General features: G+C 46.9%; 1 protein-coding gene across 1 annotated transcript; it reads right to left on the minus strand.

The window, feature by feature from the left end:
* Positions 1 to 417: 417 nt before the first annotated feature.
* On the minus strand, positions 418 to 10,405 carry LOC131886645 (orphan steroid hormone receptor 2-like). Its single transcript, XM_059235041.1, has 10 exons — positions 9,759 to 10,405; positions 9,415 to 9,604; positions 8,741 to 9,176; positions 8,492 to 8,684; positions 5,037 to 5,216; positions 2,953 to 3,129; positions 2,486 to 2,873; positions 2,138 to 2,415; positions 1,321 to 1,590; positions 418 to 1,251 (listed from the first exon to the last, which is right to left on the minus strand). The coding sequence occupies exons 1-10, from the start codon at positions 9,808 to 9,810 to the stop codon at positions 1,157 to 1,159; spliced, it is 2,259 nt and encodes a 752-aa protein (XP_059091024.1). The 5' UTR covers positions 9,811 to 10,405; the 3' UTR covers positions 418 to 1,156.
* Between the last annotated feature and the right edge of the window lie 3,290 nt (positions 10,406 to 13,695).

Raw genomic sequence — 13,695 nt, forward strand, 5'->3', positions numbered from 1 at the left:
GTTTCGATGATAATTGGTTTACCAACCAATTTGCTTTGGCATGCTAGGTTAGTTTCTGGAATGCTTGTTATAAAATTGTAGAGGAAACAAATTTACACGTTACTAAAGATAAAGATGCTTTAAGGATTTTTAACTAAAGAAAGCCCTCATCTTCAAACTCGTCCGCCCTAGATTTTTGCCGATGAAGGTCAGAAATAGTAGCCCTGAAGTTCTAGAGAGAGAGAGTGATAAAATATAAGAGAATTAATGTCTTAATATTTTTAAGGCTTCAAAAAGCTTGAAAACTTAAAATACATGACAGATTATACCTTGCTAGACAACCTGATTGGCGTTTGTGAATGATAAAAGCTGAGTTGCCTAATCGGTTCTTAAATGCCTAGCTCTAAATGCAAGCCGATAAAGCAGGGACCAAGGTGGTTTTCAACCAGAATAGTTTGTTCTTTATTTTCAGACTATTCCATAAAAAATAGACCATCAAAGGAGAAGTAGTAGTAGTAATAGTAGTAGCAATAGGTGTAGTAGTAGTAATAGTAGTAGCAGGAGCAGTATTACAACAACATCATCAGGATTACAAAAATAGTTGAGTGTGAACTGCGGATGATCCACAGGATTATCTTTAGATTCGATATTGCACATAGTCGGACAAGCAACCAGTCCCCACTTGAGACCAGATATGTGGAGATGGTGCCAAATATTTGGACGATCCCAGGGCATTTACAACATGTGTGAATGTGTAGAGGAGGAACAGGATAGAAAACAGTTGCTACACACTAGCTTGTGTGTAGTATCGTTAAGAAACCGTAGTTTTCGGGTTGCTCCACCTATGACAGAGAGGTCAAAGACTCAGAGACAACACTAAGGTGGGAACAAGAATTGAATGTACAAATTCTCTCTAGGTCGAGTTTGTTGCGGCTCTATAAACAGATCGATGAGGTGAAATGTAGATACACGGTCGACATTCAGTTAATTATGATAATAATAGGAGTTGTCATCATCGAAAAAGAAGATGCGATGCGTTGAAGGGTCTGTGGACAGAGGAGGGAGGATATCACATGAAAGTTGCGTGCTCGAGTGCGAGCAAACAAACTAATGGGCTCGTCGCACTCTAGCTCAGCTCAATTTGAACAAAATGTAAGTTCTTGTCAGATCATTGAGTTCAAGAGGAAGAGGGATCGATCTCTTCCTCCATAGGTTCCGATGAGGCGGGCGATTTGGCCAGGTCTTCGGGAGAAGTCTCTTCTTTAGCGCCACCTGCAACGCAACGAGTTCGCAATGAGGGCCTGCATATTTTTATCTCAATCTGATCTAAATGGGTCGTACCTCCGAATTGCGACTGATACTCGGACGTCTCCATTTTGAGAATGTATGGAACCACGGAATCGATTTGAACGTTTCCGATCAATCCCGCAAAGAAGAGCTCTTCCAAGACGTCTGGTAATAACGACCTGAGAGGCGCTAAAACCAGAAGAAGGTCAGCGAATCGGTTGTCATTGCCTGAAGTGACGTTGTCCTCGCAATAAGTCTTGAGCTCTTGAACGGCTTTGGATCGCAGTTTCTCGCATTGCTTGGGCGAGGTCACACCCAGAGTGTCTGAAATGGAAATGTGGTCAAACATGAGAATGGGAGGCGTCCAATCCAGCTCGGTTTCGTGGAAAGTGAGAATGACTTTTTGGGCTTGAGGAAGAGAAGGGTCTCGTTTAAATGCATTTTGCACTTCGGATCGCTCATTTTGTGCAAAATTTAGATGATATTTTCCTTGAACTGGTGCCAATGACTTCGGATCATTATTATTATTAGGTCACAAAAATGATTCAAATTTAAAGGGTAGGCAAATCCTCCTCCCCAAGTGTTGGTCGTCAGACTGACGAACTTAGGGGGCCTTACGGGATGAAGGAAATTAATCATCCAGTGATTCCGGCTCAACGAACTGTATTTAGCTTAATACATTTTGTATTGCGACACCCCTTCCCTGTTAATGCGATTGGACTTCTTGCTATGCAGGAATGTCAGAGCCACTTCCGCGAACTTGATCCAATCTCGGCCAATTTTCAAGATGATTTATGGACGAGAATCTCTCTCTCTCCGTCCTACGGACATTCATCCATGGTACAGCAATCTATCTACTCATCGGTCTTACCTGCGCCAAACAGGGCGATCGTCTTCAAATATGCGTACTCATGGTCGTCAATATTCATCTGTCTCATGGTGCGAACATATTCTTGGACCTTGCAAATGGTGGTCGTGACCTGTCGGACACGTTGGACGGTGAGCTTCTCTTGCGCTACAGAGCTTTGCAAATGGCGCACAATGGCCGTCAGGATGTTCTGCAGGTTCATGGCCTCTGAACATTGGGCCAGTCCCAAGATGAATAGGTCAGACCACGTGTTTCTCACTAAGCCAACCTGACTGTCATAACTGGAAACGAAAGGGGAGCAGGTTAGATTTTGTGCCTAAAATTGCCGGCGAATAAGCTCAATGAACTCACTTTAAACGGGAAAATGGCTTGATGGAGCGAGCCCAATGAATGGAGAGGAACAAGAGGCGCGATGCGGTCTCACAAATGAAGTGAATGTTCAAGTATGAGGGGGCGGGACTGGGGGTGGCCAATTTGAACTTGCAGATCTCGTCCGTGAGCAATGGTCCTTCGACCTCGAAGAGTTCCTCATCTTCATTGTTATTGCCGTTCTGGGCGGAGTTTTCGATGGTCTTGGCCACATTCTCCATGGCACGAGAAATTAGATTCTTATCCCGAGCGACCAGCATGGAGTTTGTGTCCATAGCTGAGGGCAAATCACCATTGGAGGAGAGGTTATCAACTGAACTATCGTCGTCCTTGGACGAAAGCTGGTCTTTACTAGAGGCCAGTAAAGCTTCTACAAAAGGGGAGAGTAATATATGAATAGAGGCAGTCCCCATGGAAAAAGTGGCAATTCCGGTGGAACTGATCCTTACCTGGTGCCAGGGGTGTCCTAGGAAGCATGGTAGGGGAGTCCGAGTAAATGTTGTACAAACTCGTCACGTCACCTCCTGGACCTTTGATCGGATCCATTCCACGGCCGGGAGCGGCCAAGCCAGCGGCAACGCCCGCATTGGGGCGTCTCTCGGATTGGACGGCTGAAACACGGGGTGCTACATATGATTCTAATGAGTCTGATCTTGAAAGAGCGAATCTCTGATTTGACAGGCCATGCTTTGAGTGGTCCAGTTGTGTGTTGTGAAGAGGGGTAAATAATTCCGAGATGTCACCAACTATTTGGCCATGATATCCCAATGGAAGGGAAATCCCCAACCAACCCTTTTTCCTACTGATTCTACTCTTCCCTTCCCATCCCAGTCGCCCATGAATTGGACTATTGACCTTAGCCAGAAAAGTCAATCAGAACGGTTGCACTTTCGGGGGCAAATTTATGCATTGGTCTGGATTGCTCCGTATTTCTAGGAGCTTAAAGGAAGAGTAGGAATTAGCTCAGTGCTTTATCCAGTTCAAATTCCAAGAACATATCGTGGCAAATAGTGCCTTATCATCTCTTTCGGAGCTATTTTCATCCAAAGATAGACTTGGCACCACCTCGTAAATTTTGGCAAACATTGCTTGCTCGGTTTCCTGTTATTGGCGGGGGTGAGTACGGTCATTCTTTTCATTTCAGGCATCCGTCACCCTGTTTTGGTTGTAGTGAACAAAGATTGAAGATTTCGTTAGGATCTCAAGGGAGGTTGCCAGTTAAGAAAATGGTGGAATTCGATGCAGAATTAGTTCTGACTATTGACCAGAGGTACTGAGTGATTTCAGGTGGGCATCCTCGTTATGCCAGGAGTTACGGTAATAATCTTGGGAGAGCTCTTTTTGTGCTCTCGAGACATCATTTGAATGTGGAGCTTTCAGGCAACAACTGAACTATCAAAACATGACCTGGGGGAGTTAGTAGTTAAGCGAAAGAGATTGAGAGAGAGAGAGAGAGAGAAAGAAAGAAAAAGATGAAGAGAGAAGCAGATAGTCACGTGAAGAAGTAGGAGGAGCAGGCGGAGAATGAATATGAATCATTATCTTCATCTGATACCGTTTGGTTGTTGGGTTATCAATTGAGGCTGGGTTGAACAAAGCCAAAGCCACACAACCTCTCGTGTATCAGACGAGAGGCAAGCCTGCAAGCTCTTGCTAGAATTTGAAAGCGGACGACCCTTTTCTCGTTTCCATATGACCACAGGGTCACACTATCTAGGAATTATCAGGGATAGTAGAAAGGTAAGCGGAGAAATAGGGGCAACCTCTCGAAAAAGACCCACCAAGACGAGCTCAAGATGAGCACAAGATGCTCCGAGAAAAGTTATGATGTTAATTATGGGCAATAAAAATGACGAAGTCCCAAGGTATTTACGATTACGGGAGCCGGGGAACATGTAGCTGGAGGACGTCTGGTTGTTGTTTGCTACTTTGGTGCACTCTCCTGATGACAGATGAGATGGTTGGCGATGATCATGGCTGACCATCCAACCAACCGACCCTCATTGTGCAAAACTGCCAATTCACAAAGCGATCATTTGTAGCTCGCTTCTTGTCTTTTTGGGGGGGTAATTCTGGGCTAAGAAACAGAGACCACGTGTCATCATCATATTTTCTGCTTTATGGAAAGAGCCCTCCCCTTTCGTCAAAAAATGGTTATTCTTATGGAGAGAAACCTGGCCATTACCCTCAATTGTGTACCTAGAGGCAGACGACATGGTCAGAGAAGCGACAACCCCATGTAACTTGAAGAAGAAATTGAGACATTATGGGCCAAACTCAAGTTAGACCTGAAGGCCTGGTCTGAATTTTCACATTGCTGTAATTGGAGCAAAAAATGAAATTCACCAGGGTCTCTCATCTGGTTAATGTGAGTAGTGCGTTTCAGCGTTTCAAAATGTGGCCTCCTGATCAAAGTCGTTCTTGGGGTACCTTTCCGTCAAATTAAAGTGAGAGAAGAAAAGGTAAGCAAAGAGCAGAAAGAAGGGCGGTTGTGGTTTGTTCTGAAGAAATGGTTTTCGGTGGAAATACTTACAATCACTGCGCATCCCCATGGCTAGACACTTCTGAAGGCGGCAATATTGGCAACGATTCCGATGATGCTTGGTCACCTCACAGTCCTTATTGCCTCGACATTGATAGCCAAGTTGTTTTCGGATTGAGCGCTTGAAGAAGCCTTTACAGCCTTCGCAACTGATTGCACCATAATGCCGACCTGAAACATGAAAAGTGAAGGCAATATGTAAGTGAAATGTGTAAGTGAAACTGATTTCAGGCGCCAAATTTGGGTGGATGGACGTCGGGGAAAAGTGCATCCAAGTCCATGAGCAGAATATCAAAATATCTTAATCAGCATCGTGTAATGGGCCTCACGAAGGGCATTAAACCCCGTTGTTTTCTTCAACTCTTTAGCATCCCCATTATAATCCCCCTGGCTGATCACTTAATCACTAATGATAATACGATGATGAGGATGGTCTCTTCGTGACCGGCAAAGAGGTCAACCCCAATTTTCGAGCCCAGGTTCAAGGAGGTCACAAGAGCAAATTCTTCAGAATATGTTCCTCGGCAACCTCCACTTCATCCACCTCGCTAGCCAGCCAGCTTGCTACCTCGCTACCACTCACTACTACTGCCTTTGCTCACTTGCTCACTCTGCCTACTTTGAATAATCGGAGGGCACCCCTTGGTCACGATCTGGGTCAGGAGGGAATCGCAAAGTTCACAAACGTCGTGAATTTGTTTAACTCAGGACTAGAAGTGATTTAGATCCCAAACGGGGGCAAAATCACCCGAAGAATATACGGTAAGAGGTCGTCGAGAGCATGAGTTTGCCTTTATAGTCCATTCCAGGGCGAGAACAAAGCCATGAGTCGTACCTTCAGCGAACGGAGAATAAAGAACCAAAAAGCTGAGCAGAGTTAGCCAACAGATTTGCATCCTTTCATGCTATGAACTCGTAATAATAATAATACTAATATTCCCTGGAGGCGAACGGGACGAGGTTCATTAGGACTGCTTTTGTTCGCGTCTAAATTGTCAAACGCAATGACCGGAAAATTAGAAACGGAAGCGATAGCACACCACTGCTGCATTGGCTAGCTTTTTTTGAGGATTGATCATGGGCTTGCATGGATGACGATGATGGGAGTGTGCCCTGGATTCAGAATTATAACGCTACTTCGGGTTGCCTCCGGCTGGTCTGAACTCTCCCTCCAACTCCCCAACATTCAATGAATTTCGCCCTTCCTCGACTAAAACATCTCTGTCCCCAAGTCCAAGGAAGTCAAATGGTCTCTATAATCGACACCAGGTGCTTTACCAGGGACTCCTTCCTCTAACTTGAAGCCGGGATCCGGGATGTTGATAGGGTACAATGATCATAACATTTCGACTTGGGGGTCGATCGAACCGGGTGTTGAAGATGGTTTGACGATCCGAAGAGGGGGGGGGGGAAGTGGTCGGAGGAGATCTAAGCCAGTCACCCTGTGTCTAGCAATGTTTCATACGAATACAGGGCGTAGTACACTTGTTGATTGGCTAATTGACCAAGTTACCATGGATCCAAGATTGACGGTAGGAAGACAGGAAGGAAGGAGCATTGGCTAGCTAGCTGCCTTGCTTGCTGGCGAGTGAGTGGAAGGCGAGTTTTATAGATTCCACGCCAGCTTGAAGTCACTCAATGGAGATAAATTGCCTGGCACGGATAAGCCACCACAAAGTCACATCCCGAGAACGCAGCCATTTCTGGCAGGTGTGACGGAGATTCGAACGAACGTGAGCGAAGTTTCTTGGGTTCCAGAGCATCAGAGCCACCACAATGGCAGTCTTCTTTGTCATCCTCGATGACTTCGACATCGCCCGAATCGACGGAGTTGGCACTCATGTGAGCTCCAGGAATCGGCTGAAGCCTTCATCTTGGATGAGAATTAATTCGCTCTGAGATGCTGCTGCCATTTCCACGGAAATGAAAAAGATCGTGTCAATCTCTTGCTCTACATTTTCATGAAACATACATTGTACAAAAGGCTTTGAATGTTGTCACAAAAGGTCAAAGCCAGTGGATAACTGACATTTCCCCTTCCCTTCTCATGTCAGAGTCTCAATGCATGGCGGCGATCGCCAGGTTACCACTGCAGTAGCTACCTACCAACTTCCCAGCGTTTGTGGAGTTGATGAATATCAGGGAATACGGTAAGGATTCAAGGCAGACTCTAATGCCTCATGATTGGAGGCCCGAGGGGGATCCATCCCTAAGAAGTGAGTGACCAAGGGGTTTTACAAGTCGGTTAGTGGAAGACAAAGCCCCTGGAAATGTCATCAGAAAGACCAATCTTCTCAAATCCCCCTGAAGAAGCGAATTAATGCCTCGTGCTCTCCGACCATGAAACTACCATCATCCAAAAGCCCTGGATTGCCATCAATCCCACACAAGCTCAACGATGAAGAAGGTGGTGGTGGTGGTGGTAGTAGTGGTGGTAGTGATAGCGGTGGTGGCTTGAGGGCAGTGAGGGCCATGCCAAGTCGAGCAAAGCGACACCTTCTCTCTCAACATTATGATTGCCATTACATGTTCAACGACAACAGCAACACCAACAACGACGACGAGGAGGAGTGCAAGTGCTTTGGTTCAAGAGACATGAAGATTAAAGTTTGGTTCTGCTTCCATGAGCGGACACAGGAAGAGGCACACACCACCACCACCACCACCACCACTAGTAACCATCTTGCTACCTCACTTACTCTCCGATCAAGCAATGGTCGTCGCAGAATAAGTGAGACCGAGGAGTTGAAGCAGGAGCAGTGGGCAACAGTTGTGTGACCACGACGACAATTGCTCCAAGCCCCGGCCAAAGTCAATGAGTTGTCCCATACAGCTCTTGATGACAAATTCGTAGAAAAGAAGTCCCATGATTGTATCAGCATCTCGATGTGAATCCCTTCCGATACTAAGGCCTATTCAAGATTGCATACGATAGAGGGCAAGATCTATTGGCGGTCTGCGGTAACGACCAAAAGCTCCAATAAACCAACCTAGGTAGAGTAGGCTCCATGAGAGTTTTATTGACCATTCTGATGTCGACCAGATGACACATCCTCTCGAAGAATGCGATGGACTCTCACGACCAGATTCGTGATTATTCCCCTCCCAAAGTGAAAGCTAGCCAGCCAAACGATGGATTTCTTTCCGTATGAAGCCGAACTTACGGTAGTGGGCAACTCCAAATACTTAACCCACTCAAGGCGTCAATAACCTCGTTAGAATCAATTATTTTCTCACTGCCTTCTCTTGTGATTATAAATTCCCAAACGGTGAAAATCGCCCACTTCCAATCCATCCCAAGGTAATTATCTAAGATGCAAAAACAACTCATTTCAACCGGGATCCTACTCTCCTACCGCATGCTTAAAAAAATGCCAATCTTGGCCACGAAAAATAGCTTAGCCATTGTGCATGCAAACTGCCGAATCAAAGTTTTAAGGACTTACCCGAGGCTCGATCTCCACAGACCACGCACACTTCCACCCCAAAACCCGAGGAATTGCTGGATCGGGAGTTGCCAAAATTGGGTGGGGAACGCCCTCCGCTGGACGGACGACTTGTGTCAGCCGAGGCCACCAAACTGACCGAGGCTGCGGTGATTCTAGCTTTCTGGGGGGAGACTTTTTGGGATTGTGCTTGCTGTTGAACGAAGGTGTGATGGACACAATGGGTGCTTGTGGCATGAAACCCTTNACTTCCACCCCAAAACCCGAGGAATTGCTGGATCGGGAGTTGCCAAAATTGGGTGGGGAACGCCCTCCACTGGACGGACGACTTGTGTCAGCCGAGGCCACCAAACTGACCGAGGCTGCGGTGATTGTGGAGGTGGTGGGGCCACCTGACGAGAAATCCGTGGGTGACGGACTGCTAGCGGCCACCAAGTTCAACGCTCCGTTGGAGTCCATCTTGATGGGGGATTCTAGCTTTCTGGGGGGAGACTTTTTGGGATTGTGCTTGCTGTTGAACGAAGGTGTGATGGACACAATGGGTGCTTGTGGCATGAAACCCTTGCTCGGAGAGGAGATGGGTGGAAACTTGAGACCGCCTCCGTTACGAGAGGAGAGGATGGCGGCTGCGGCTTTGGACGAGTCTTGCAGTTCCTTTAGCTTTGCTTGCCATTCCCGGGCGTAACTGGAAGGGAGAAGCAAAATGGACGTGTTATCATTCGTGACTAACCAGATGAACGTATTAGATATTAGGCTCGGGTAGTTGCAAACAATCCGGACACACAACGCGTGTTAGCATCCCCGCTTCTAACTGACAAAGGTTAACCAAGGTCCCGAGGACGCGAGCTACCGAGTCACTGGGGACAAGAACGCACACGGGCAACGAAAACATAATTGAGAAACAAAACAAGGGAGACGCGTACCTGAGCGCATTATTTCCGTACAAAAATGGAACCCCGGCTGCCAAGTAAGCGGCAGGGTTCATCATAAGGCCCCGGGCAGCTACTGCGGCTGCCGCAGAAGATGGCGGCAACATAAAAGGCGACGGGATTTGTGGAGGGGGCGTGCCAGATCCAGACACGGACACCGTACTATCCGCTGCGAGCATCTCGCCTAATGTTGGGAAATGAAAAGCAAACTTAAGAAAACGGACAAGTGGGTGGTGCGTTCATTGGGCGGTGAAAGCGTCGTCAACCAAAGAGGGTGCGAGAATCACTCCCAAGGAACTGGGTGGATCTTTGTCTTGACAAGAGACACTAACTCGAACCTCGGAGGCCAGTCGGGGGTGGAGCCAGATAAACACTCTGAGTCATGGACATCACAATAGGCGGGGTAGGTTTCAGGCAGGAGATGAAGTCAAAGTCACAACACTTTGAATCATTGAGCAGATGTCTTGAAACTTGCCAATGACAGCGAAGAAAACGAGAAGGCACGACGATGCAACGACACTCTGTTCTGACGGGTCTTTGGGAGATAGATATTAATCACAACAAATTGGAGGACAAATGTGTTCACGAACAGAGCCAAGGTCCTTGACTTGTTGTGGCTGCTGACAGTTCACAGTTTACCTCGGCTAAAAGGTCGAGACCTCTTGTCAATGTCTTTTGATCAAGAACAAAAGGTGAGAGAATTAAGTGTTGTCGAGGACCAAAAACGAACGTCACTTGGTCGATGTGAGTGTGTGTGTGTGTTGTGTGTAGGTTAACTCTGAAGAAGCACAAGGAGGACGTAGGATTTCTACTAAGTCTGAGATAACCAAGCAAAGCTGAATCGAACTCCACTTTAAGAAACCACCAACTGATGTCTCTTCTTTTTTTCCAGTCTCGGGAAGATTTTTACTTTGGTGGTAGTGTTCAAGCCAGAGTCATGAACTCACTCACACACGTCCAATCCTGGCGAGTGCAGAACAACAACTGACTTGACTACCGAAAATGTCACGCTCGTTCTCAAGTCCACTCCAGATACCTTTAAGGCTTGGACGTCATCAAATAGGCGGCTACTACTCCTGTACCAACTACCGACCGCATGGTGCCCCCGTCCATCCAACCATCCATCCATCTATCCACCTATGTGTTTTGTGGTAGAAAGGCCCCTCTTAACCTCTCCCTCTCTCTCTCTCTTTCTATCGGTGAAGTGCCTCTCTTTGGGAAGTGGCAACGGGGAGGAGCAAGGGCAAGCCCGGTTCGTGACAGGATCGACGGTCGACGGAGAGTGCGAACATGAAGAATGTCGCGGTTAATGATGATTGTAGCAACATGCGGTAAAGAGGAAAGGTCTGCAAGGCAAAGAGGACACATCACTAGTGCACCACGGCCCGAGCTTCGACTGGCAACTACTACTAGTATTACTACTATTAGTACTATTGCTACTACCACGACTACTACTGCTTCTTAGAACCACCTTCGTCATGTCCAAGCTTCGGCACTCATAGTGTTCACGGAGCAACGATTCAAGTATATAAACACATGAAATGAAAAAGGGAAAAAATAAAAGGGGAGCACACGGAGAACCACCCAACCATCGAATTTGCTATTTGCTAGGGCAACACTGACATTCAGCTTGATCAAAATAGAGCCTTCCAATATATTGATGATCATTGTCATTGTTCGGTCAGAATCGCGAGACCATGACTAATGTCCGATCCATAAATCGGACCAGAACGAAAAAGGGGGGCCTTCTTCGTGCTCCACTCTTTCTTTATGGAAGCTACTTAGGCCCTACTGGATGTGCGAATAAAGACGGGATTACCATGTCAGCTAGCTCGATTGTCAAGTCTCGTGTCATTGAGGAACGAGTTGCATTACGGTAACAGATGCTCTCAATGACATGGGAATGAATCGGCAACCAAGCCAAGCTTGCCCGGGTCCTTCCTTCTTAACCCTGGTCAAATGTTGTCAATAAATGCACAAGGCCTTTGGTGCCTCGCTACGTCAACCAAAGAGGTGCCTAGACGAGGTTCACTCCATATCATGGCCCACTTGAGGGGAGCATGTCACCGCTCTAGCTATATTTCTACTTACAGCTACAGCAAGGCATATGAAAAGTCCACATGACAATGCCAGAAATGTTGAATAACATTCTCTCATCCGACTTCCCTGTCATGATACTAGCTAGTGCAGGCCAATCCATGTCGAGGCTCAAGTCTCTAGGGCTGGGGCCCCCACCTCCCGCAGCTCTCAGCAGCCCTCGATCAGTTCGGATCACCAATTCTTGAAGTTCAACGCTGGTCATGGTCTGGATTCCTTTTTGTCGTGAATTGTCTCCTGCTTTAGGGAAGAGACGGTCCAAGAACATAAACTTCGTGTGCACGTCCGTGTACCTGAGGACAATACTGAGTGCATGACAATGTCCTCCCCCCCCTCTTCCCCCTTCCCGCGTCATCAGAGAGTGACCGAGTTGTTTCCAATGACCATTGCGAAGGGACAGATAGAGAGAGGATCGAGAATTCGAGATGGATGAGGGTGGCGCACATGTGTTTGTCCCTCCAGAAGTGATGAGAAGAAGGGTGACATTTCGGACGAGATCGCCAAATCATCCCATTTGAGAACTGTGCGGTTGTTACATTCGTACGTATGTGGAGACGCACGCACTCCCTCACTCTCGCATTTGGCTGGCAAACTCCCAACTGCTGTTCAAGGTCTTGGTGTGCATGAATGTGCAGTATGTGGAGTACTCCAAGGGTTCACTCTTGATCTCTACTCCTACAACGAGTACATCATTCTGTTTTGGTTACCGCCATCAAGCTCGGAAAAGGTCAATCTTTTTGCAAAATGGAATGAAAGAAGGTTGTGTTTCTACTTGGTAGGCATACATGAACATGCATGCATTTAGGTACAACACACAGAGGCTTAACCACCAAAGGGATTGATTACTGCACCCTACTCGTCCTGGGTGAGGTGACGGGACCTGTAGGGACCTGGCCAAGTCAGATGATAATGGTGATGATCAACGAACGTATCTATGGACGTACACCACGTGATGTTCGCCTCTCGAATCTATCTATTATGGCGTGGTATGGAGGGGGGGGGCTTTGGTCAGGGCGGGGTTCATTTGATCTACATTCAATGATGCCAAGTTAAATGAGACACGAAAGGAACAGAAGAGTGTTTTGTTTATCCCTGGTGACCGTTGCGTGGCCCCGAGAAGAATCGACATTACTCCAAGCTTCAACCCAACCACTGCATGCATACGATGGTATGTAGTTTGCTTGTACGTATTCAGGGAGTCAACTCGGTCAGATGGGTCGGTTAGAGGGAACAACAGTAACAAATCCAAGGAGGAGACGAAGAAACGAGGCGAATGATCAAACGACCCTCACACACCCACGATAAAAACGGTTTTTGGCCCAGGTCACATTGCACATTGCACACACTGAGATCCATCCTCCTCCTCCTCCTCCTCCTCCTCTTCATCCTCCTCTTCTTCTCCCTCCCCCCTGCTAACACCACATATGAGCAAAATTTTATGGCGTTGCTCTTGAACCTGAAGGCATTTCTATTTGGATATCTACAATCTACCCGAGCACAAAGACCTCATTCATTGACACTAATCATCTCCCCTCTCTATCTAGGACTGATTCTCACAAGCTGAAATATCGAATGTGCTTTGAACTGTACATTGTCCAGAGAGCAGTATATTTTATTAGGTGTTGCTTCTCTGCCATTTTTTGGGAGTGGCTGAATCATTGAGTCGTTGCAATTGAGTCACGTACTGAGAGATTCATTACCCGATCCAGATGTTGGGTGTCAGCATTGGGAGCGGGGGAGCCTCCCACTGAACCATTCAATAGTAGTAGCTGTGGGTCAGCAATGGTCATTTCCAAATCAGAGCACTAACTTCGATTCCTTGGCAGGGGAATAATGTAAAGGAATCGTTGGAAAAAGTTTGATTCGTAACAATGCACGTTCCCTGTAGCTAGAGACAAATGCCAAAAACGCATGGCCTGACCTTTGAGGGATAGACTTGTAAAGGGCCTCAATCAAATTACCAGCAAATCCTCTCTTATGCCATTTTAAAGGAGTCTGTCCCACGTTTCTGTGAAAATGTCTTCTTGATCTCGGACAACTTCATGTTGGCAAATGTTATCATTCTTGAGCCTCCACACCCAACGACAACCAACCAAACCCACCAAAATCAGTGTTAGAGTAGTACCACGAGCAAGGAACGGAGAAGAAGACGAAGTAAAAACTCGTTCAGAGCGAAGA

This window comes from Tigriopus californicus, chromosome 9 (genome assembly GCF_007210705.1).
Source record: "Tigriopus californicus strain San Diego chromosome 9, Tcal_SD_v2.1, whole genome shotgun sequence".
Lineage (NCBI taxonomy): Eukaryota > Metazoa > Arthropoda > Copepoda > Harpacticoida > Harpacticidae > Tigriopus > Tigriopus californicus.